The sequence below is a fragment of the Ictidomys tridecemlineatus genome, chromosome 15 (genome assembly GCF_052094955.1).
Source record: "Ictidomys tridecemlineatus isolate mIctTri1 chromosome 15, mIctTri1.hap1, whole genome shotgun sequence".
Taxonomy (NCBI): Eukaryota; Metazoa; Chordata; class Mammalia; order Rodentia; family Sciuridae; genus Ictidomys; species Ictidomys tridecemlineatus.
The window spans coordinates 59,405,188-59,425,713 of record NC_135491.1 but is presented as its reverse complement, the minus strand read 5'-3'; the positions used below and the strand labels follow the sequence as shown (position 1 = coordinate 59,425,713).

The window sequence follows — 20,526 nt, the reverse complement described above, 5'->3', positions numbered from 1 at the left end:
TCCTTTCAGCCATGGGCACCCTGCTCACCTGCAACAGATGGCCTGGACAGACTTTGAAAACCCTGTAGTCTCTGCCTCCCCAACTACCTGGCTCAGCCTTTCCCAAGATAGCGGCAGTCAGAAATGGCTATCCAAAGTGTTTGTCAAAAATAAACCTACAAAAAAGTAAATAAATAAATAACCCTACAAGCCACACACAGTGGCACACATCTGTAATCCCAGCAGCTTGGGAAGCTGAGGCAGAAGGATCAAAGTGTTTAAAGCCAGCCTCAGCAAAAGCAAGGCACTAAAACTCCATGAGACCCTGTCTCTAAATAAAATACAAAATAGGGCTGGGGAGGTGGCTCAGTGGTCAGGGTGCTTCTGAATTCAAATAAATAAATAAACCTACATAATTTTAACTTTACTGAATCCCATTTTGTAGAGAGTTTGGTGCCCAATTTGTGATGTGAGATGCAACAACTGTTCATGGGGAAAACTACATCCAAAGTCCACAGAAGAGCCTTTTTCTCTTGCAATAAGGGCATCACTGGGATTGCTAGTAAAATTTAAATAAGATCTGCTTAGATAACAGATACCAAAATAAATTTCCTGATTCTGATAACTATATTATAGCTTGTATACGAGAACGTCTTGTTTTTAGTTAACAACGATTTAAGTATTTGAGAATCAAGGTGAAAACATGGGAAGATATAAGCAAAGAGGGAGAGCTGTCAAGTAGATGAATAAAATATAAAACATTAATGTTTCAGAATATGGAAAAGACTATAACACAAGTTTTTGCATTTTTCCTGTGATTTCAAAGCCTGAAATTATTAAAAACAAACATATAAGCCCTATGCCTATTAAGAGACCTTGGGGCTTTTTTCCAAAGAAAGGCAGTGATAGAAAAAGGATGGATGCACTGTCCATGGGAGCTGGTTTACTTAATGCTGATCACACTTGAGAAGGGCTGCCACAGACATGTTGGAGGCAGATGTTCCCTATAGAAACTGTTTATGACCTATACTCTCAGCACCTTCACCAGAGAAATTAGATGTTTCAGTGGCTTCCCCCAGATCTGCCCCACCACCCAAGATGGCAAGTTGAGAGTCGGGGTGCGGGAGGCACTGGCAGAATCATCTGTAACAAGAGACAGCAGAGGTCCGGGGAAGACCGTGCTGAATGAATGGGCTTTGCAGAGCACCTGCACCAAGTTGCTCCTCTCAGCCTCTCACAGAGTCCACTCCCACCCTGGGCACACTTTGTCCAGCTCCCACTGGTTTTAGTAGAAAGCATGGGGTCCACAAACTACAGTCCCTGGCTCAGTCAGCTGTCTGCTTCTGTAAATGTTTTATTGGGGTACAGCCTTGTCCATTCTGGCTTCCGCTTTCCAAGGCAGAGTTCAGAGTCATGACAGAAACCACCAAGCCAAATACATTTTCTTATCTGGTCCTCCAGTTACTCAATTTCCGCTCTAGAGCTCCCAGGCATTTAATGACATGGATGGCATCTTCCCAGTCTTGAAACTGCATGGAGACTGAAGAACAAATCAATTGGGAACAACACTGGGAGGATCAGTGGGGTTGTTTCCTGCAGGGCTGGGCCAGAGCCTCCTTCACTTCCTGTGAGCTACAGGGAGGAATTCCTGATTTGGATGGAGAGTGGATAGACAGAAGCCCCAGTGATGCAAAGAAGCAGGCCAACTGCTCCTGAACAGCTCACGAAGCAAGTCAAACGGGACTTGCCGTCAACCACTGTGCTCATGAGGCAGCCCCAGAGCCCACGTTTTTGCTCATCTTTCATCCCTTTCAGCGTATCTCCCTTACATGGATGCATTTTGTACAGATCTGAATTGTGAAATTTTAAAATACTATAAAATATAAAAAATTAAACCCTTGCTTTGCAGAAAAAAAATGAAATTATTTAAATCCTATAAATCTTTAAAATCCACATTGTTTTAAAACTGAAAGGCCTATTACAGTTGGTCACTGCTTAATGACAAGGATGCAAACCGAAAGCTTCATCTTTGGCAATTCCACTCTCCAGTGGACCTCCCAGGTGTGCCTAGGTAGCCAAAGGTCAGAGGCAGCACCAGCTTATGGAACCACTGCCCTGTATGCGGTCCCTCACTGTCACCATTCTGCAGTGTAACCACGATGTGCAAGCTGCTTGTGCCCGATGACCACAGAAACATCTAACTGGAAATAGGACCCCCAGGCTTATCAGGTTTGGTTTGAAACCATGCAGGTGTGAGCCACTTGAGATCTTCAGGAGGCATCCAGGTACAAAGGTAGCATGGCAGCAGCGGTGCACCATTCCCCAGGACCATCCCTGGCTCCCACCAATGAGCCATGCTCAAAAGGATGGACTGTGTGGACACCCAAGGCCATCCCTAGCCTAGCCAGCTACTGCCCAAGCTTGCAGAGCTGCTCTTAACGAAGGCAGCAGAACCATGGCCTAACGCCTCCCCTGGGTCTTTAGGTTAAGATGACTTAGCTTTCTGCCACGTTTGAAGGAAACGTAGTTCCTACCAACAAGGAAATACCAACAGCACACAGTTTTCACTTCATTTTATCCAAACCCATTTCCTACTAAACTTTGCTTCATTTGATGACTTTCCATCTTGAGGAAGGAAAAAAAAAGGAAAAATCACTAGAAGACACAGCTGCATTCTTGGTGGCACAGAGATCTTTATTACTAAAAGGTTATGTCAGCACAGGGCCCTGCCCCAAGTCCGCAGAAGCCCCCACCAGACAGGTTTCCCACCCACTCAGTCACTTTCTATGCAACAGACCACCTGAGGAAAGGCAACGGTAGCCTGAGTTCACATGCACTCCATTCCCCCTATCAACCCAGTGGTTTAGCTAAAATCTATCCCAGTCTTTTCACCCTCTTTGGCCTTTTCTGTCTTCTCTTTCCCAAATACGAAGCTCCTTACAAGAAGCAAATCTCACTGTCCACTCCACCATGGGGGACGATGTTCCAGCACATGTAATAAAACTGGACAGCTCTTGATCAGGCACACAGGAGAGATACAGAGAAGTCAATTCAATAGGCACCAATTTCATATGACTTTACAGTATTTCAAGCATACAACCTGCTTGTGTATGTCAATGTTCCGTTATATTTTAATTCAAGAATATTTCCAGGCTCCAGGCTGCAGAGATGCTAGCTCCTCCACTGGGATCCAGGGCCAGTTCCAAGCTCCACTGACTTTTATTCCATCCACACAGGATAGCACTTCACTCTGTACCGGGGATTGAAGTGAAGGGATCAATGTTTCTGTATCTCTGCTCCTGAGAAGTAAGGGCAGAGGGGTGGGCAGAGCAGTCTTGTGCAACAGACCCATGGAGTCAAAGCCAAGGTCCAGAGGGATAAAGATGAGAGGAGGACTTCACTTTGGAGCAGATTCCTGCAGGCTGGCAGGGTGTACAGCCTACCCTGCCAGGGGCAAAATGAGCTCAAGCAAGCGTGGCTTCTTAACAGCAGAATTGAAACCAAGTGATTCCTAGTATTTGCTTCTTGAATTCCCTAAAACTCCTCCCCAGAAGGGACACTTCAGAACGGTTCATAGCACTTCTACTGAACGGTTCATAGCACTTCTACTGAACAGTTCCTGGTGTCTTTTTTTATGACTATCATACACACAATGCAAAACAATAAAAATCTTTATTTACCATGCATATGAGGACCTTTTAAAGCTTTTATCTGGACATTCTTGTAGAGACCCTCAGTATATATTCTCCCCGAGAATATTTTCTTCCAGAGAAAATGTTTTTCAGGATTTCAGCAGCTGAAGGGGTACTGTAAGTTACATGAATGTTTAAAAGTAAAAGACTAATTGGGAGTTCATAACCCACTTCAATCTAATGTATGAAATATGATATGTCAAGAGCTTTGTAATGTTGTGAACAACCAATTAAAAAAAAATAATAAAATAAAAGTCAAAGACTTCCGTGTCATGTAATTAATTTACTTATGCAACTAAGGTTGGGTGATTTACATAGTACAGATGACAACTATGAGGAAAAAAGACAAATAAGCCATACCGAATGCCATCAATAAAACCATCATTGCAAACTCATCTAGACTGTCTCCTGAGCACCTATTCACCAATTCACAAAACAAGGTTTTGGGCCTTTATTTCCTGGCACGGAGGTCTTTCTTGAGCGTTAATGTGCATTTGCATCACCTGGTCCTCTTCTTGGCAAAAATTCTGAGTTTCTGACCTTCAGGACCAGGACACTTGTGAGGAACACTGGTCAGTTTTATCAATATCCCTCAACATTTCGTTATAACAAGACTGCACATCTGGCACCAGCACCAGAAGTGATGTGTCCTCGGCCTACATCATAGGGGGTTGACATCAAAGTCTCATTACCAGTAATGTTAACATTGGTAGTTGATTGTATGCTTCAGGTGGCACCTGCTGAGTTTTTCCACTGTATAGTTACTATTTTATTTATAAATACCATGGTAGTACTACTATGATAATACTTTGGGATTAGGTAAATAACCACAGGTTGGAAAAGGCATGACAATTAAATGCATAAGTAGCGACCTGTATTAGATACTAAAACAAAAAAGGGCATGGTGGTGCACGCCTGTAATTCCAGCAATTTGTGAGGCTGAAGCAGGAGGATTCAGAGTTCAAAGGCAGCCTCAGCAATTTAGCCAGGCCCTAAGCAACTCAGCAACCCTCTCTAAAAAATATACAACAAAAAGGGATGGGGATGTGGCTCAGGGGATAAGAGCCTCTAGGTTTAATCTCCAGTATCAAAAAAAAAAAAAAAGTAGAAAACTGAATTGAATAAGGTCTTTAACTTAGTTAATAGCCCCAATAAGACATTGTTTCTGGTTTCTATATGGCTATTTCATTATGTAAGATGTCAACATTAGGGGAGCAAGGGAAGAGAGTAGGGAAATAGACCAAAGTAGTTTTGTGATTTTTCTGTAATGACTAAAAATTACTTGAAATTTAAATTTTACCAAGTTTAAATTCTGATTCCATAGATCTAGTGATTTCATAAACTCAAACAATGCAATGCTGATCTATGCTGTGGACCATTCTGCTAGCAAGCCTCTGGCAGACAGAGCTAAAATCATCTCGCACAACTGGCACGTGGGAGACTCACTGGACTGCACCGAGGCTATGCTCCAAGTGTATGTAGCCATCATTGACTGCAGGTGTGCCTCAAACTGCGGAGTACTGAGCCCCTAGCCCAGCTCGGCCCAGTGTACCTGGTCCTGGGAGAAGCCAAGAGTCTGAAATCGCAGTGCACACGTCTGACTGACCTTCCCCAGCTGAGCCTGAAGCCCCTTCCAAGTCTGCAGAGCCAGAACCCTTCTCACAATTTGAGAGAGCTACAGGAAGTATGGACCTGACACCTCTCCCTTCTGCTGGTGGACCTTTCACCAAGACTTCAAGGAGGTAGGAGAGTGGGGTGAAGAAAAGTTTTGAATTCCTGCTCAAAGTGACTGACCAACTTATTCTTTTACAATGATTTTTTTATTAATAGAGATAATAAACCCACAAGAAAGAGAATGTGGAGGCAAGCAAAAGGCTTCACTAATTTCTGACAGAGGATCCAACCCAGGCAACACAGGGAGTGGGGCTCTAGGCCCCACAGAAGCCCATGGGCAGGCTGAAGACCTTGGCAGAGGGGGCCAGGCCTGCCTCCTAAAGTCAGCCTCTGCTCAGGCCCCCACAAAGACAGGTGGAGTAGACCCCAAGCAAAGAGGACTTCTAGAGAGAAGATGCACAGCCCAAAGAAAATGTGTAAATCTGGAATTCCAGGTCCCACTGTACCAAGCTCCCAGAGGAAACCCACCCATTTTCAAAACCAGCCCCATACAGACCCAGGGTTCTGTGCCAGTTTCCTCTTGCCTTAGACAATAATAATGCAAATATTGGAGGAGGACCTACCATGTAAGGCAAGAAGCCAACATTTACCAAAAAAAAAAAAAAAGTGCCATTAAACAAGAAATTTAAACACAAGAGAACCTAAAAGAATCCTCACTTCTCAGCGTCTAGGAAATAACACATTCATAAAACAGTTGTCTATTATAATAAAGAACAGGACACAAACATTTTTAGAAATTAAGTTTGAAGAAAAAAATATTTAAAACAAAGCCAAGTACCATGGCACACTCCTATAACCCTAGTGACTTGGGAGGCTGAGGCAGAAGAATCACAAGTGCCAGGCCAGCCTGGGCAACTCTGCAGGGTCCTAAGCAACTTAACAAGACCCTGTCTCAAGACAAACTAAAAGGGCTGGGATGTAGCTCACCGGTAAAGCGCCCCTGGGTTCAACCCCCAGTAGTGGGGAAAATTTTTTAAACAGGATTATAAAACAAATCGAAGTCCTCCCTAGAAATGAAAGGTAAAGACAAGGTTCAAGAGGTGAATGTAATGCTTATCACCCACTAACAGGAATTCTTCAAAGAGGAAAGAGCCAAACGTTAGGGGAAAGCTGTCAAGTGACTCCAGAGAAGTGCCAGAGCTTAAGGACGGCAGCAGGGTCAAAGAGCACTCGAGTGGGACTCCACGCACTTGTGCACTCTATGAATTGTCATAAAGCCTAAGCCAAGATCCTAAGGACGCCCAGGGAGGGAAGAGGCTCCCTCTCCAAGGGGAGGAAGAATACCTGCAAGAGGCTCCCACGGAAGCGATGCAAGGCACGGTCAAAGCAAGCCAGGTGCAGATAAGGGACACTAGGGGACGGCACCCGGGCAGGGCTGAGGAGTGACTGAAGCGGACAGAGGTAGCGGGCCGGGGAGGCCGCACGGAGGAGCCACTGTGTAAGGAGCCAACGGGAGCAGAAAATGCAGGGAGAAGAGGCGGCCGCTAGGAACAGCAGCGACACAGCCGCCCAGGAAGCGGAGCGCTGCGGCCGCAGAACAATGCCGCCGTGCGGGCGCACTCGGGCGCCGGGCCGCCCTCCGCGCACGCCGGGAGCCGCGGACGGCCGCACCGGAAGCGAGGCGGCCCCACGCGAGGCCTCGGGCCGCGCGGTCGGGCCCCAGCGCCCGGCGGGCGGCCCGGAGACGGGGCGCGGCCCGTGGGCGGCGGGGACGCGCGGACTCGGCCGCGGCGGACGCGGGCCCGCGAGCTCGGCGCCCCGCTCCCGGGCGCGACGGCGGACACCGCCCGGCCCCCGTCCGGCCCCGAAGAGCGGCCGTTAGAGGCCGTTGGCGCGGCGGGGCGGGGCGGGGGCGGACGGAGATCTCGCTCTCGCTCTCGCCCCGCGGGAAGGGGGAGTGGAGGCGCGACCGGCTGCGGGAGCTGCAATTACCGTGTGGGCTGCGGAATTCTCGTGGTGTTTGTCGGGGAGATGCGATAATGGCGTCCGTCCTCGCGAGAGAAGCCGCCGCTCTGCGCAGGCGCCGCGAGCACCTCCCCGCGACCCGCGCCCCACCCTCCGCGCAGCCTCCCAGGGGGTTGGGGCGGGTCTGGGACCTCGGGGGCGGGGCTTGCGCTGGCATCTTCTGCGCGCGCTGGCGCTGGAATGTGCTTGATGAGCATGCGCACGCGTCCCTCTCGCCTGTCATGGTTGGCTCCCTGGAACGCCGACTTCGCGGTCTTACGCCCGGGCTGCTCGCCAGTGCGGGAGAAATCGCTTCAGCAGGCAGTATGAGAAATGTGCATCCTCTCCAGGACCAAGGGAATAGGCTTTGGCTCCCCCGACGACTACACATCCCAGGATGCCCTGCGCCGCTCGCGCGAAGCGACCCGGGACTCGTAGTCCCCGCGTACGCGCCGTGCATGCTGGGACTTGTAGTCCCCCCGGAGTCCGGCCACCGTGTCCCGCGCCCGCACCTGGGGCTGCTGGGACTTGTAGTAACGCGCGCTGGGCTGCGCTGTGCGCCTCGGGGTCCGCCTGAGTTTGGTGCTCGCCCACCTCCTGTGTGGCGGGCGAGTGTGCCGTGCAATGTGAACCCGCGGTGACCGAGTCGCGCTTGCCGGGGTCGCGCCCTCGCTCTCCTCGCGTCCCCGCCCCGCGTGCTGGCGACGGACGAGAGGCCTCGGAGCCCCTGTCGCCCGGAAAACAGGTCCTCCGCCTGGACTCTGCCCGCGGTGCAGAAAGGGCAAAGCTGGGGCCCGATCCAGCCGCCACGGTTAAGCCTCCTACCCAGAATAGCACCCAGGCCCTGCGACCATCCAGGTTCAGGACGCCCTGGGATAATGCTGGGGCCCAGCGATCTCCCCACTGTCCGAACCATAAGCCTCGCAGAAGAACACCGAGCCTTGGCCACTGTTCAGGTTAAGGGCCAAGAATAATACTGAGGCTCAGACACAGGCTGGTCCTGGGCATTTAACAGCAAAAGCACCTTAAAGACCTTCCAAGGAAGGGACCGTGGGTGCTGGACAGACAGTGGTGTTTAAAAGGGACCAGTCCTCTCCAGAGGCCAGGAGGAGGTCAAAGAAAGGAGAGAAATTGCTAAGCAAGATCTCCTGCTGAAAGGGGAAAGGCTGGGTCTAGAATCCGGTGAACTAGAATCCTGTTGCTCAGCATCCATTTTGAATATAAGTTGGACTAACTCATGCAGAAGCAGGGCTCAGTTCCTCAGGCCTTGGGCGGGTTCCTGGGCCTGCAGCCTGCTTGACTGGTCCTGCTGACCCCAGCCCCCTGGACTGTGTGGGCATGCCATAGCCGCCATCTCAGTCACTGCTCACCTGGAGCTGCTGCTGGCTTTTCACCCTCAGGGTGAGGGGGATTGGGTGTTACTTCAAATTGTTGGGAGGTGCAGACTGCAGGCACAAAGCACAGTTACACCCCCCCCCCCAAGTGTTTTTGTAAAACTTTGTGTCCATGGGAAAAACTAATAATAACAGTCCTGCTAAGAAAGTGTTCACAGTTACCACTTTTGACTGGCCTCAGGTCCCAGGTGTGAACAGGCTCCCACATGGTGTGAACAGTCTGATTGCCTTCTCTTTCTAAAATTATGCTTCATTGTTCTTGGTAAACAAATGCTGGCTTCCTGGTCAGTTATCCTGTTATCAACTATCACCTGGAGCGGCTCTCAGCAGGGATGACTCATGAGGCTCCCTAGGTTCCCTGCCCCAAGCCTCACCTGAAGATGCTAGTGCTGATGTCCTGGAGGTTCAACCAAACCCCTTGCACCAGGTGAGGGGAGAGAGATACAGATAAAAGTATCTCAGTCTGCTCTCCATCCCTCCCATCTCTGAACTCTGTGTTTTCCCCTTGCTGGGCAGAGTCTTGAGAAGGGTCCCCAGCAATGACACACATACTTGGCTACCTTAATAAATCTCCTTGGAGAGAAAATGTCTGTTTCTCCTTAATTTCTGCAAAACTCCCATTGCTCAGGTCACCTGGCAATGCTGTCCTGATTGGCTGAGCCTGAAATATGTCAGAGAATGGGGTCAGCCCACCGCTAAGCCATGTGGACGGGGGAAACTCAGAGGAAGTTAGCAGAGGACAGGGCCTAACTATCGCCGGCATCAGTAGCCTTTGAGCGCATGCCTGAATGCACAGGAACAGCAGTATCCACACTGATGTGTCCATTTGGTGGTCCTTTCCTCCAACAGTCCGTTGACACACCTTCCAGGAGAGGCTGAGTGCTTACAGCAGCACAGGAAGCTCTTCACTCTGGGTTGCTTCCCTGCCGCCCTTCAGTCATGGGACAGACTGCAGTTGAGCCAGCACCTCGGCCAGGCAAGTGACAGCTTGAAGCGCCCTACGTCCTTCAGCATTGCTGCTACAAAGCATCCCTGGGGCATGGATGGCAGAGGGAACAGGTGTGTGGTCTGCAAAGTCAACAGAGGTGTGCACCTAAAATCATGCTAGGAAAAAATCCAGGGGAGAGGAAATGAGCCGGCAAACCCACCAGGAAATGTCCATGTGTCTGGAAAATTTTAATCCAATGCGGGTCTATCCTATTTGTTCTTAACTAGGATGTAACTGCCCTCTGCACTTTGGGATTGTCAGGGGAGCATTCGGTTGCATATAGAAATGGATTTCCATTTCTGTCACATAAAAATAAACACTTCTCTGGGAGCAGTGGTGCACCCAACGTCATTCATCCCAACGGCTCAGGGGGCTGAGGCAGGAGGATGGCAAGTTCAAAGCCAGCCTCAGCAACTTAGTGAGGCTTTAAGCAACTTAGACCCCAAGTAAAAAGCAAAAGGTGCTCCAGATGTGGATGGATGCATGAGGCACTGGGTTCGATCCTCAGCACCACATAAAAATAAAATAAAGATATTGTGTCCACCCAAAACTAAAAAATGAATTTAAAAAAAGAGATTGTATCCATCTAAAAATAAAATATAAAAAAAAATTTAAAAAAAAAAAAAGAATGAACCGCCCCTTGACAAGAGGGATGCAGGGAAATTTAGGGCTGCTGTCGAAGGGTGGGCTCGAAACTTCCCTGGCCACTCAGTTGTTTCCTAGAAAGCCCTCCAGCCTGTGCGTCGATCAAGGAGGACTGATGGATGAGTCATCTCGAGAGTGAGGTACGAGGTGGATTGTGCTCCGTCTCTGTGCTCTGTGAAACACTTGGAAAACAGAACATTTCAAAAGATCAGACAAAATAAAAATAGAAGTTCCGTTTTTTCTCCCTGCACTTTGAAACATTATCTGGGCCCACAAACTCCATTTCAGAAAACACAAACCTAGAGAAGCTAAGCTCTTGGGCTGAGGATGAAGAAAGCCTCGCACCAGCAGAAAGGAAAGACCTCGGGACCTCCCCTTCTCCATCGCAAAATGCCCTGTAGTTTCCGTTAGCCCTGCAGCGTCAGGGTCTGCAGACAGCAGAACAGCGTGGGTGTGGAGAGTGCTAACAGAGTTGTGCAGGCTCGACAAGTCCAAGTTGGACAGGGAGGACAGGCAGCTAGAGACTCAGGAAGGGGTTCAAGTGCAAGTCAGGCTGCTGGCCACAGTCCTTCTTGTTCAGGGCAATCCGTCTTCCTTCTCTTCAGGCCTTCAACCCATTGGATGAGACCCACCCAGATAATGGAGGGTAAGTTGCTTTATGGAAATCCACTAAGATTTAAGTGTTAATTGTACTATATAGAGAACACCTTCATAAAAACATCCAGAATAATATTTGGTCAACGTTCTAGGCACTACGACTCAGTCAGGTTGACACATAAAATTAACCATTTCAACTCCACGTGAGAATTTTCAACTCTAGCAGAAAATTATGGACCTGCGAAGCCCACTGAATGACACTTTGTGTGCAAGGTGTCACAGGAATTTAAAGGTGTCCGGCTGGGTAAACAGGAAAGCTCTTGGTTGAAATGCAAAGGGAGTGGGTGAGAGACAGTCTCCCGGAAGGTAACTCAGCTCGAAAATCACAGTTGAAGCATATTTGTCCTCTGACCCATAAGTGTCCCAGCTAGGAATCTCATTCAGAGATATTCAGGACGGTGTTGTGTACAGTCCAAAAACAAAATAACATTCTCATCTGTTGAGTTAGTCATTGAATAAATTTCAGTACATCTTTCAGTGGAATATTCTATCATTTTTAAAGAACTACGCACTGATACAAAGATTATTAGGATAAATTATTAAGTGGCTATGGGTGTAGATCTACCTGCATGAAACAAGAGGGCCGCACTGTGTGGTCACTACAGCAGTCTACCCTGGGCAAGGCAGACTTCGGGCTCCACTTCTGGGGTCTGAATGTGCACTGTTCGTCCTTTTCCAGGACAGAGATTTCTGTCGGCACGGCCACAGCACCTGAGGTGGTGTGTAAGAGGCACCTGCCAGGAGGGGAGGGACAAGATGACAGATATTTTCCAAGCAAAGCAGAGACCTGCCAGGAAGACCACGGGGCAGGAAGGAAGACCCAGACCCACAAGGACTGCATGGATGCCGTCGGCCTCAAAGAGGGAGACTGCGGATGGTGGGGTGGCCAGGGACAGGCTGCAGAGGGCAGCTGACAGCTCAGCACAGCGAGAGCCCAGCTGCTGGCTTGGGCCAACTGGGCCTCGACAAAGCACTGAGCCTGCAGCCCCAGGAGGGCTTGCAGAGGGCCTCCTGCAGCAGTGCAGGGGCCATCACAGGACACTGGCGCTGACGTTAGTGAAGGAGTCAAGCCCTTGCAAAGGCCCCTGTGGAAGAAGAGGTGGCCCAGAGGTGGCTCTGCCGTATGAGGACAGCTCACGCTGTGAGAAGGGCTGTTGGAAGCACAGGGCCCAATGACAGCCCTTCCTTGGCTCATCCTGGGTTGCTCTAGGGTTCCGGGATCCCCGCCCTCCCCAAGACCACAGGCTGACACCAGCAGCAGCAATCACAGCAGCTCTGGGGACAGAGCTGCCGAGGGAGCAGACGCTGGCACGCCAGGTGGTCTTCCTGTGGCCTGGCACCGTCAAACGTCACAGGCCCTGTGGCCAGGGTGACCAAACAACCTGCCGTCCACATGCAGACCCTTTCATGCCTGAGAGCAGCACGGTTGGTGTCTACGCTGAGACAAGAGGCGCTACCCGCGGGCTCTTGCTCCAGGGAGGTGACTGGCATCGAGTCGTGTCTGTTTAGCGGAAAGGGGCCTCGCAGCTCCCCCAGCAGCCCCGAGCAGACAGGCCACCTGCTCACCTGCTGCGTCTCCCTGTGCCTGCTGCTGAGTGTCCTGTGGCTCCAAACCAAGGTCAATACCACAGGGAACCGGGACTTTGCCCGTCCACCCGCTCTCCTGGCCTCGCCTGTGCTCACAGCAGCTCCCCATCACGTTTTCTAACTCCCTGGTGCCCTCACCAAGCTGTTTACCAGACCAGAGCACAGTGACCTGAGTTGTGTGTCCCCAGCGAAGGCCACTTGTCCCCATGCAAGCACTCCCAGCCAAACCACACACCATCTCACACGACAATCTGGGACAGGCACGGATTGAAATTTAACCATCTCAGGGGTTTGGGTGAGCTCCTCACAGAGGCGGTATGCCCCACTCACTGTCCTGACCAGAGCGTGGTCAGACAGGGGAAGTCGCCTCCTTGGGGACAGCCAGAGATGTTCAGGGTCAAGGTGCTGGGGAGGGACCCCTGCAAGCCCTCAGCTGTGGCCTCCTTGGTCAAGCAGATGTGGGGAACTTCCCAAGGTCATGCAGCAAGGCCAGCACGCTGGTGCTCCCAGCGTTCCTGCACCCAGAGAAGTCAGAATGAGGCAGGTGAGTAGCTCTGCAGGCGCCCCAGGTGCTGCTGGAAGTCTGTAGAGTCGCAGGAAAGTTTACAAAGTGAGAGCGTCCCAAGCAAGCCAGCTTGGATTGAGATTTCTGCTGTCTCTTTTGCATTTGATGACCCTGAGTAGGTCATTTACCCTCCATTTCCTGGGTCAGCAGGAGGATGTGCTGCTGGGAACAAGGGGTCCTCAGTGCTCTCGACCTTGGATGGGCCCTTCCTCTTTCTGGTCTTACTTAGATGCTGCGTCCATGGCTGTAGGTTCTGTTCTAACTCCAGCATCTCACTTGCTCCTGCAAGAGAAGGCGGGGCTCCTGGGCAGACCCACTAGAGATGGCACCAGTGACACTTCGGGGGGCTGACCCACAGCCCTGAGCCCCAGTGTCCGCGCCCGTAAAACAGGCATGCCTAGATGCTGTGTCCCAGGCACAGGGGCACGACGAGCGTGTGAAAACCTGGTGCACACCAGACTCCGGGTGGACATTCCAGCCTCTCCAGAGGAGGGACACCAACTGATGGTGCCCTGGAGGGACACCAACCTGATGTTGGACCCCATCTGGAAACCACAGGGGCCCCTGGGCTCTGCACTGGCCCTGCTGGGAGGCAGCTTTGGCCTGCGGTGGGGGCACTTGGCCTGAGGGGGCACGCCATCCCTGGGCACTCCTGGTCCAACTGCAGGAGGACTCTGGTCAGTAGCTGCTCTCAGGGGCTCCCAGGAGTCAGCATGGAGAGGAGAGCCGCGTCTGCACCCCACACAGAAGGGTCTGGAGCAAAAACCTCATTACCCCCCTGTCCCTTCAGCAACAGGGACATTCCACATGGGGTCCCTAGAGTAGTAGCATCACCTGGGCCCCGCCCCAGACCTGCCTCTAAGGTCTCACCAGGGAAGGGAAGACACTAATGCAGAATGTGGATCTCCCGGGGCCTCTCAACACTGATTCCCAGAGGTGACTTCCACGAACAGCTTTGGGCCAGCCTGGGACACTGCTCCTCACCCACAGAAGTGTGATTGCAGGTGCTGGAGGCTGTTCAAAATACACTTGCCTGAAGTGTAGACACCTTCAAACCTATCCTCCCTTCTCTTCTTAGCATACCCCTCAATAGCACCAGAACACCAGATCAGAATGCTGGCCCTATCACCTTGTAGCTGTGTGCCCCTGGGCAAGCATCCTAACCTCTCTGAGCCTGAGGTTTGTCACCTGTAAAAGGTAGTTCATAACAGCTTTCACCGCACAACGTTGTTGGAAGAACGAAGTGAGGCGCTTCCTGGGAAGGCATGGGGCAGTGCTTGGCCAAGCGACTACCTGCTGGAGGGCATGCAGCTGTCGGGCGTCGCCGCCATTGTAACCCGGCTTTGCACACTGGTGCTGGAGAGAGCGGCACTCTGTCAGTTCTGCTGTGTCCCCACACTGCTCCTGGTGAAGCCACAGGCTCTGCCCTGGGAGAGCAGCCAAGGGCTGGACGGCCAAAGAACACGGTCCTCCAGGTTGGAGTTTTTATTTTTTGGTATCACGCAGAACATTTCATGGGGTGGGTGTGGTTTGTGACTAAAAGTGATTAAAAAGCACTGTCGATGTGGCCTTGAGAGGAAATTCAGAATGCGGAGAAATGGCGTTAGGGTCGTCTTGTGTGGCGTGTGTGCGGGGCCACCTCTTAGCCATGTGCCAGTCCTGTCTGGGACCAGTGACGCTGTGCTGTAGCCTGCCACGGTGGAGAGTCTGCGTGGTGTGACTGGCCAACGCGACCTGTCAAAGGTCTGGTCCCTGGGAGGGCAGGGTTCAGCCCCTGCCCCGCCCCGCGCAGGCCTCGCCAGGCACCGTATGAGCACTGTTTGGGCTGTGCCTTCTGGGCTGGACTCCCAGGTCTGCTGGCTGGCCGGGTGCCCTCCGTGTCCAGTGTGCTTGACGGGTCCCTGCTCCTGGCCAGCAGCCGCCTGAGCCCGTCTTCTGGAGGCGGGGACAGTGGTCAGCAGCAAGTCCCACCCTGCACACACACTGGGTCAGGCCTGCTAACATCTCGTGTGTCCCAGCAGGTCACCCACTGACCCAGCCCAGTGGCAGTGGGGTGGGCAAGTGCTCCTTCCAGGAAGGCCCGGGAGACGGGAATGAAGCGTGCTAACCGGAGTCCACCTGGACATGAGGTGCTGAGGGAACAGGAGCAAACACCGGGCCCCTGGACAGGGGCCTTGGCTTCGGCCGGCCGTGCCGCCCTGTGGGAGGCGCTCTGTGTGGGCGTTAGGTGACAGAGGTTTATTCCATCCCTTCCTGTCTGGGGCCTGCTGCGGGCCCTGAGGCTGGCCTGCTGCAGTGCTGGCCCTGGCGACACAGGCCTGGGTCAGTGCTTGAAGCCCGTCGGGTGTTCCCGTGTGGCCGCCCCGGCAGGCGTGGAGGGTGCCGTGCCTCTCCCGGGCAGCAGGCTCTGGGCCAGCACAGCCATCTCCTGTTGGTGGCCTGTGTGTGCAGACGGCATCTGTCTTCGCGTCAGGAGTTCTGGGCTCCCCACGCCTGAGGGCCTCCTGTGCGTGTTTGGCTGGTCTGGACGGGGCTGCCTGGCCTGCTGACTGCCCGCTGCCTGCCGAAGTCGCTGGGACGCAGCAGAGGCTGGCGGGTGGGCTGCGCTGAGTCTCGCCCCCCAGCAGGTGTGGTCAGGACGTGGGCTGCGCTGACGGCTCTTTGGAGAGTGGGGACATGGAAGACCAGGACTGCTGGTCTTGTTGCTCTGTATCAGAATGGAAGCCAGAAGGGAGGCTACCGACAGGGTCCCTGTGGCTGCTACACAGTCCCATCATCTGCCACAGGAGCCCCTGTGGATGTATCTGCCAACCACAGGCCTGGCCACAGCCTTGGCCGCTTTCTGTGGCCTGCAGCATCTCTGCGGGGCGTGAGGCAAGAGCAGGGGCAAGTGTGTGTCCATACCTGATGCAGGGCGTCCCAGTGCACGCTGTCCTAGCCGACCTCGGTAGGCCTGTTGCAGAGGTGCACCCCAACACACTGTAATCCTGGTCCCCACACCCCAGAACATGGCATCTGGGGAGTGCTGACCGGGGGGCAGGCAGAGCCGGCCCGGGGCCCAGTGTCTCTGTCTTGCACGTTTAAAGCATTTAAAACGGCACTTGGACACTGGAGGCTTTGCATGAATTCTGCATTTTTATCTTCTCTTGGAAGAGCCAAAGGACTGTAGAAGGACTCTCACTGCCCAGGCTGAGAGCCACTGCCCACTGGGTGCACTCTGCACGTCCCACCGTCCCCACCTCTCCCAGCTGCCTCCCCGCGAGGGTGAGGGTCACTGATCACACCTCTTCATTTACAGAATTTCCTTGAAATAGGGCCCCTCCGGAGGGAAACAGGCACAGGGTTCTCATGGTGGAACTTCAGGTCTTGGGAGAGTGGGGACAGGGTGGGTGGCTTCCACTGCCAGCCACCAAGAGCTGGCGAGCCAAGGCAGCCATTCATCAGGGACGCGAGAAGCCTGGGTCTCAGTCGGGGCTAGACCCCTGGTCTGTAAAGGGCAGGTGGCCAACCACGTCAGGGCTTTCCACCCAGCACTAGAGCGTCAGAGGCCATGTAAGCACGGGCATATGAGGGGCAGAGGGCCTGCTCACGCTCTGGTTAGAGACACCATGGTTGCCATGCACGTCACCTGGGGTGGGAAACCGGGAAGGAAGACTGGAACATAAAGCAGAAAACCCACCGACCGTCACCACCGCCATTTCCCACGAGAAGGACTTTTCTGTTTTATTTACTCATTTATTTTTGTGGTGCTGGGGACTGAGTCCAGGGCCTTGTGCAGGCAGAGCAAGCAGTCCACCACCGGAGCTACATTCCCAGCCCCCAAGAGGGACTTTCAACACCAAAGTAGAAAAGATACAATCTCAGAATAAATACTCTCTGTTTCTACAATCTTTACGTCTAATTTAGAAAAGTGTGATGTGTTCTACTGGCCTCTGATGCTTACTTGTTAAACAGCACCTCCTAAAAACAGTTCATCAAAAAAGAACAAAACACAGCGCTAGCCATTAGACTCTCCGGGTGGGAGACATGGTCCCAGTAGGACTATAATTCTTAATTCTTAGTTTTCTAGAATTTTTCTGAAGATGCCCTTTGACCCTCAACTCTGTGGGTAGGAGTTTATAGGAAAGAAAATAATCCAGATGAGTGTACAGAGAACTAAGACAAACTTCATTACAGCTGTTTAAATTTATGAAAAGTTGGGGAAATTCTAAATATCATCACTAAAGAATCCGGTTTAAAAATCATGGCATAGCCAGGTATGGCAGCAGCTCAGAAGGCAGAGACAGGAGGATCCCAAGTTCAAGGCCAGCCTCGGCGCTTAGCAAGGGCCTAAGCAGTGTGTAGTGCGAGTGCACCACTAAAAAGTAATCCCTGGGCTGGGGTGGCTCTGTGTTTAGCGCTTGCCCTGGGTTCATCCCCAGCTCTGAAAATAAAAAACAACAAAAACCCAAATCGCACCGTTGATATCTCACCATCAGATGAGCTCTTGGTGCTTACCAGATGACATGCAGAGTAGGATTCTCATTCATTTTGTTCATTTTTTTTAAAACGGGGGGGGGGCGGGGGGGGCGCTGCGGCTGTGGCTCAGTGGTGAGCACTTGCCCAGCATGTGTGAGGCACGGGGTTGGATCCTCAGCACCCCATAAAAATAAATAAGTAAATAAAGGTATTCTGTCCACCTACAACTTAAAAAAAACCTCGCTATGAGGGCATTTCCCAGAAAGCAGCCTGGGCCCTTCCACTGGGGGAGCAGCCCTGAGCAGCTTATTTTTCTCCTACAAACCTTTCTGTGTTTTCTGAAATATTCTTTTTATTTTTTTAGTTGTTGATGGACCTTTATTTTATTGGCTTGCTTACATGTGGTGCTGGGAATGGAACGGAGTGCCTCACGCGGACGAGGCAAGCGCTCTGCCACCGAGCTACACCCCCAGCCCCTCTGAAATATTCCTGATCCTGGATCTTCCTTTAAAATCAAGCTCAAGACACTTGGAGGTGGACCTGGAGTGAGGGGCAACTCTGCTGAGCTCCTGAGGCTACTCCTGTGGGTGGCGTACCTCCTGTGACCCTTCCCACAGGACAGGGCCCGATGCACTGTGTGGCCTGCCCTCCCCAGGCCCCTGCTGGGCTCCCTGTGGCCACACTCTGGACAGTGCACACAGGTGGAGGCCCTCTGAGCACATGCAGGCAGTCTCCACTCTGGGCGGGAAGGAGGTTCCAAGTCTCCGGGTCCAGAGCGCCTGAGTGAAGGGCCCTGGGAAGGCACATAGGCTTAGCAGCAGGGTGGCCTGGGGACTTCCAGGCTCCCTGCTGGGCCGGCTTTCCCCTGCGCAGGCCCTGGGCTGTGTCCGCCATCTCCATCCAGTGGCTCAGTCAGGGTCTCTCTCCCTGTGTCCCTAGGCCAGGTCTCCAAGTCAGGGGGCACCAGGCAATCTCCCATCAACATCCAGCGGAGGGACAGTGTCTACGACCCCCATCTGCAGCCGCTCAGAGTGTCCTATGACCCCGCGTCCTGTCGCTGCATCTGGAACACGGGCTACTTCTTCCAGGTGGAGTTTGACGATGCTGCTGAGCAGTCAGGTGAGTCTGTCTGGCTGGGGGTCTGTCTCCTCTTCTGTTGCACCATGAGTGGGGTCACAAGCTTAGGAAGGGGGGACGAGAGCAGTACCCTACCTTCCTGACACTGTGTCGGCAGGGAACGGGAGGCCCAGGAAGACTGAGGGAAGGGGCCGGGGACAGGGAGATGATCTCTCTTGAGGAGGAGAGGCCCCTTCACCTGCCCAAACGCAGGTTCCAGGGGCACAGCCTTGCTGAGGTGGAGCAGCTCCCTCCAGGCTGGGCACAGGTCAGAGCCAGACGGCCTGGTGGCACACTGCGGGTGCCATTTCTCAGGTGAAGCCGCTGAGCGCAGAGCTGGGAAGCTGAGACCCCCAGCCGCCAGCCAAGGCCAGATGGCTCCGCCCACAGCACCCTGAAACCCCAGCAGCCTCTGGGCTCCTTTTTGCTCTGTGCATGAGGAAGTCCCACATTAATGACGGCTCTTTCCTATTGCAAGTGGCAGACACACGACTCCAACTGGCTTAAGCAAAGAGGGAAATTCGTTGCGTCCCCAGGACAGGACCAAGCCCAGGGTGTGTAGCCACGCAGCCTGCATCTCAGCGCCCTCTCTGGGCCCTGCTCTCCCTGGTGGACTCCGGCTGCCTTGGGCTGGGCCATGACTTTCCTGAGGGTGGCAAAGGTGAAAGTTCAACCTCCCGCAGAGCAAAGCAGCAAAGACCCCTCCCAGCCTCCGCCACCGGCCTGGGCTGAGCCGATCACAGTGACCCTGGCTAGCCGGGGGACGACCCAGCCCTGGAGCAAGCTGTGGCCAAGAGCGGAGGCAGGTGACTCCCCTCAGGACCGCAGGAGTGAACAGAGTAAGAAGGAGGTCCCTGGGACCTCCCGTGACCTCCCGTGACCAGAGCGCCCCTGCTGTTAGTGCTGTTAGGCCGCAGCCACTGTGTAGCTGCTCCTGTCTGTGTAAAATGGGCCCCAGCAAGCGTCCAGGACCCCTGCTAAGTGCTGACCCACTGTGGCCAACTGCTGCCCCGATGGGAGACCAAGTCCACGCTGCGTGGTTTCCTCCCGCCAGCCACTAGGGACCTTGAGCACTCCTTTCTCAGTCCCCAAAGCACTCACAGTGGAGGCCACGGCTCTCTACCAGCAGGCCTGGGGACAATGTTCTCCACCGGCACAGTACCAAGGGTACTCAAGAGCTCAGCTACTCGACACTCAGGCTTGGAACAGAGCATGCGTCACTGGGGGACCTGGCTCCAAAGTGGGGGCTGTTGCTGCCGTCCCCGGAGACTGGCTCCACAGCCCAGGGCAGACATGGGTGGTCCTTACGCGTGACCTGTCCACTTTGTGCAGAGTCAACATCCAGCGCCTGAGGCTCCCGTTGCTTGGCCACCGCAGGCTCCTTCTTGCCCCTCAGCCCTACCTCCTGAGTGTCCTCTGCACAGACCCCACGTCCAGCCCCATGGAACGTCCATCTGTCTCTGCGACCTGCTCTCCTTCCACCTGTTGTCCTCTCTGCCTAGCACGGTCTCCTGGACCAGGCTCACAGTGGAGGAGCCGGGTGAGCCTCCAGACCCAGTCCTGACACTGGGCCGCAGTGTGCTTACTACAGAAAGCCACAGAACAGGGATTTCCAGTCTTTAAATAAACACCCTTGCCATTGGCTGGCGCTGTCTTTGCCAGTGAGTTCCAACTTTGGAAACATTGTCACAGTGAGAATCTTCTGTTCCAACTTAAACACGCCCTAGCTGTTGGCCCCTCCCTGGCCTGGCCACCCCTCCCTGGCCGCCCCTCCCTGGCTTTAGCTGCAGAGGCTCCTTCTGGCCTTCTCCAGCAAGGGCTGTGCTT

At 53.1% G+C, this 20,526-nt stretch overlaps 2 protein-coding genes and 2 long non-coding RNA genes across 15 annotated transcripts in view; 2 read left to right on the top strand and 2 right to left on the bottom strand.

Moving 5' to 3' along the window:
* Positions 1-7,430, bottom strand: part of Banp (BTG3 associated nuclear protein) — an 85,792-nt gene extending 78,362 nt beyond the window's left edge. For 8 of the 11 annotated variants that reach the window (XM_078032799.1, XM_078032801.1, XM_078032804.1 and 5 more), the window contains exons 1-2: positions 7,278-7,395; positions 3,080-3,229 (exon numbers count right to left, since the gene is read on the bottom strand). The gene's annotated coding sequence lies outside the window, so the exon portion shown is untranslated. Of the gene's footprint in view, positions 1-3,079; positions 3,230-6,629; positions 6,973-7,277 lie in introns of those variants that run through there. The other 3 variants (XM_078032800.1, XM_040280170.2, XM_040280171.2) reach the window with 3 other exon arrangements.
* Positions 7,081-10,001, top strand: LOC144370956 (uncharacterized). The gene is made up of 2 exons (XR_013431103.1): positions 7,081-8,034; positions 9,533-10,001. It is a non-coding gene; the product is annotated as an uncharacterized LOC144370956 (long non-coding RNA).
* Positions 9,941-14,593, bottom strand: LOC144370955 (uncharacterized). Of its 2 annotated transcripts, none has more exons than XR_013431101.1 (4): positions 14,419-14,593; positions 12,540-13,407; positions 11,539-11,707; positions 9,941-10,498 (listed from the first exon to the last, which is right to left on the bottom strand). It is a non-coding gene; the product is annotated as an uncharacterized LOC144370955 (long non-coding RNA). The 2 variants fall into 2 exon arrangements; XR_013431102.1 differs by having other exon boundaries at positions 13,254-13,407.
* The window catches only part of Ca5a (carbonic anhydrase 5A), a 24,634-nt gene continuing 17,055 nt past the window's right edge, over positions 12,948-20,526 (top strand). The window contains exons 1-2 of the mRNA XM_040280177.2: positions 12,948-13,104; positions 18,523-18,702. Of these exons, the coding sequence (XP_040136111.2) occupies positions 12,948-13,104; positions 18,523-18,702 (337 nt within the window). The remainder of the gene's footprint in view (positions 13,105-18,522; positions 18,703-20,526) is intronic.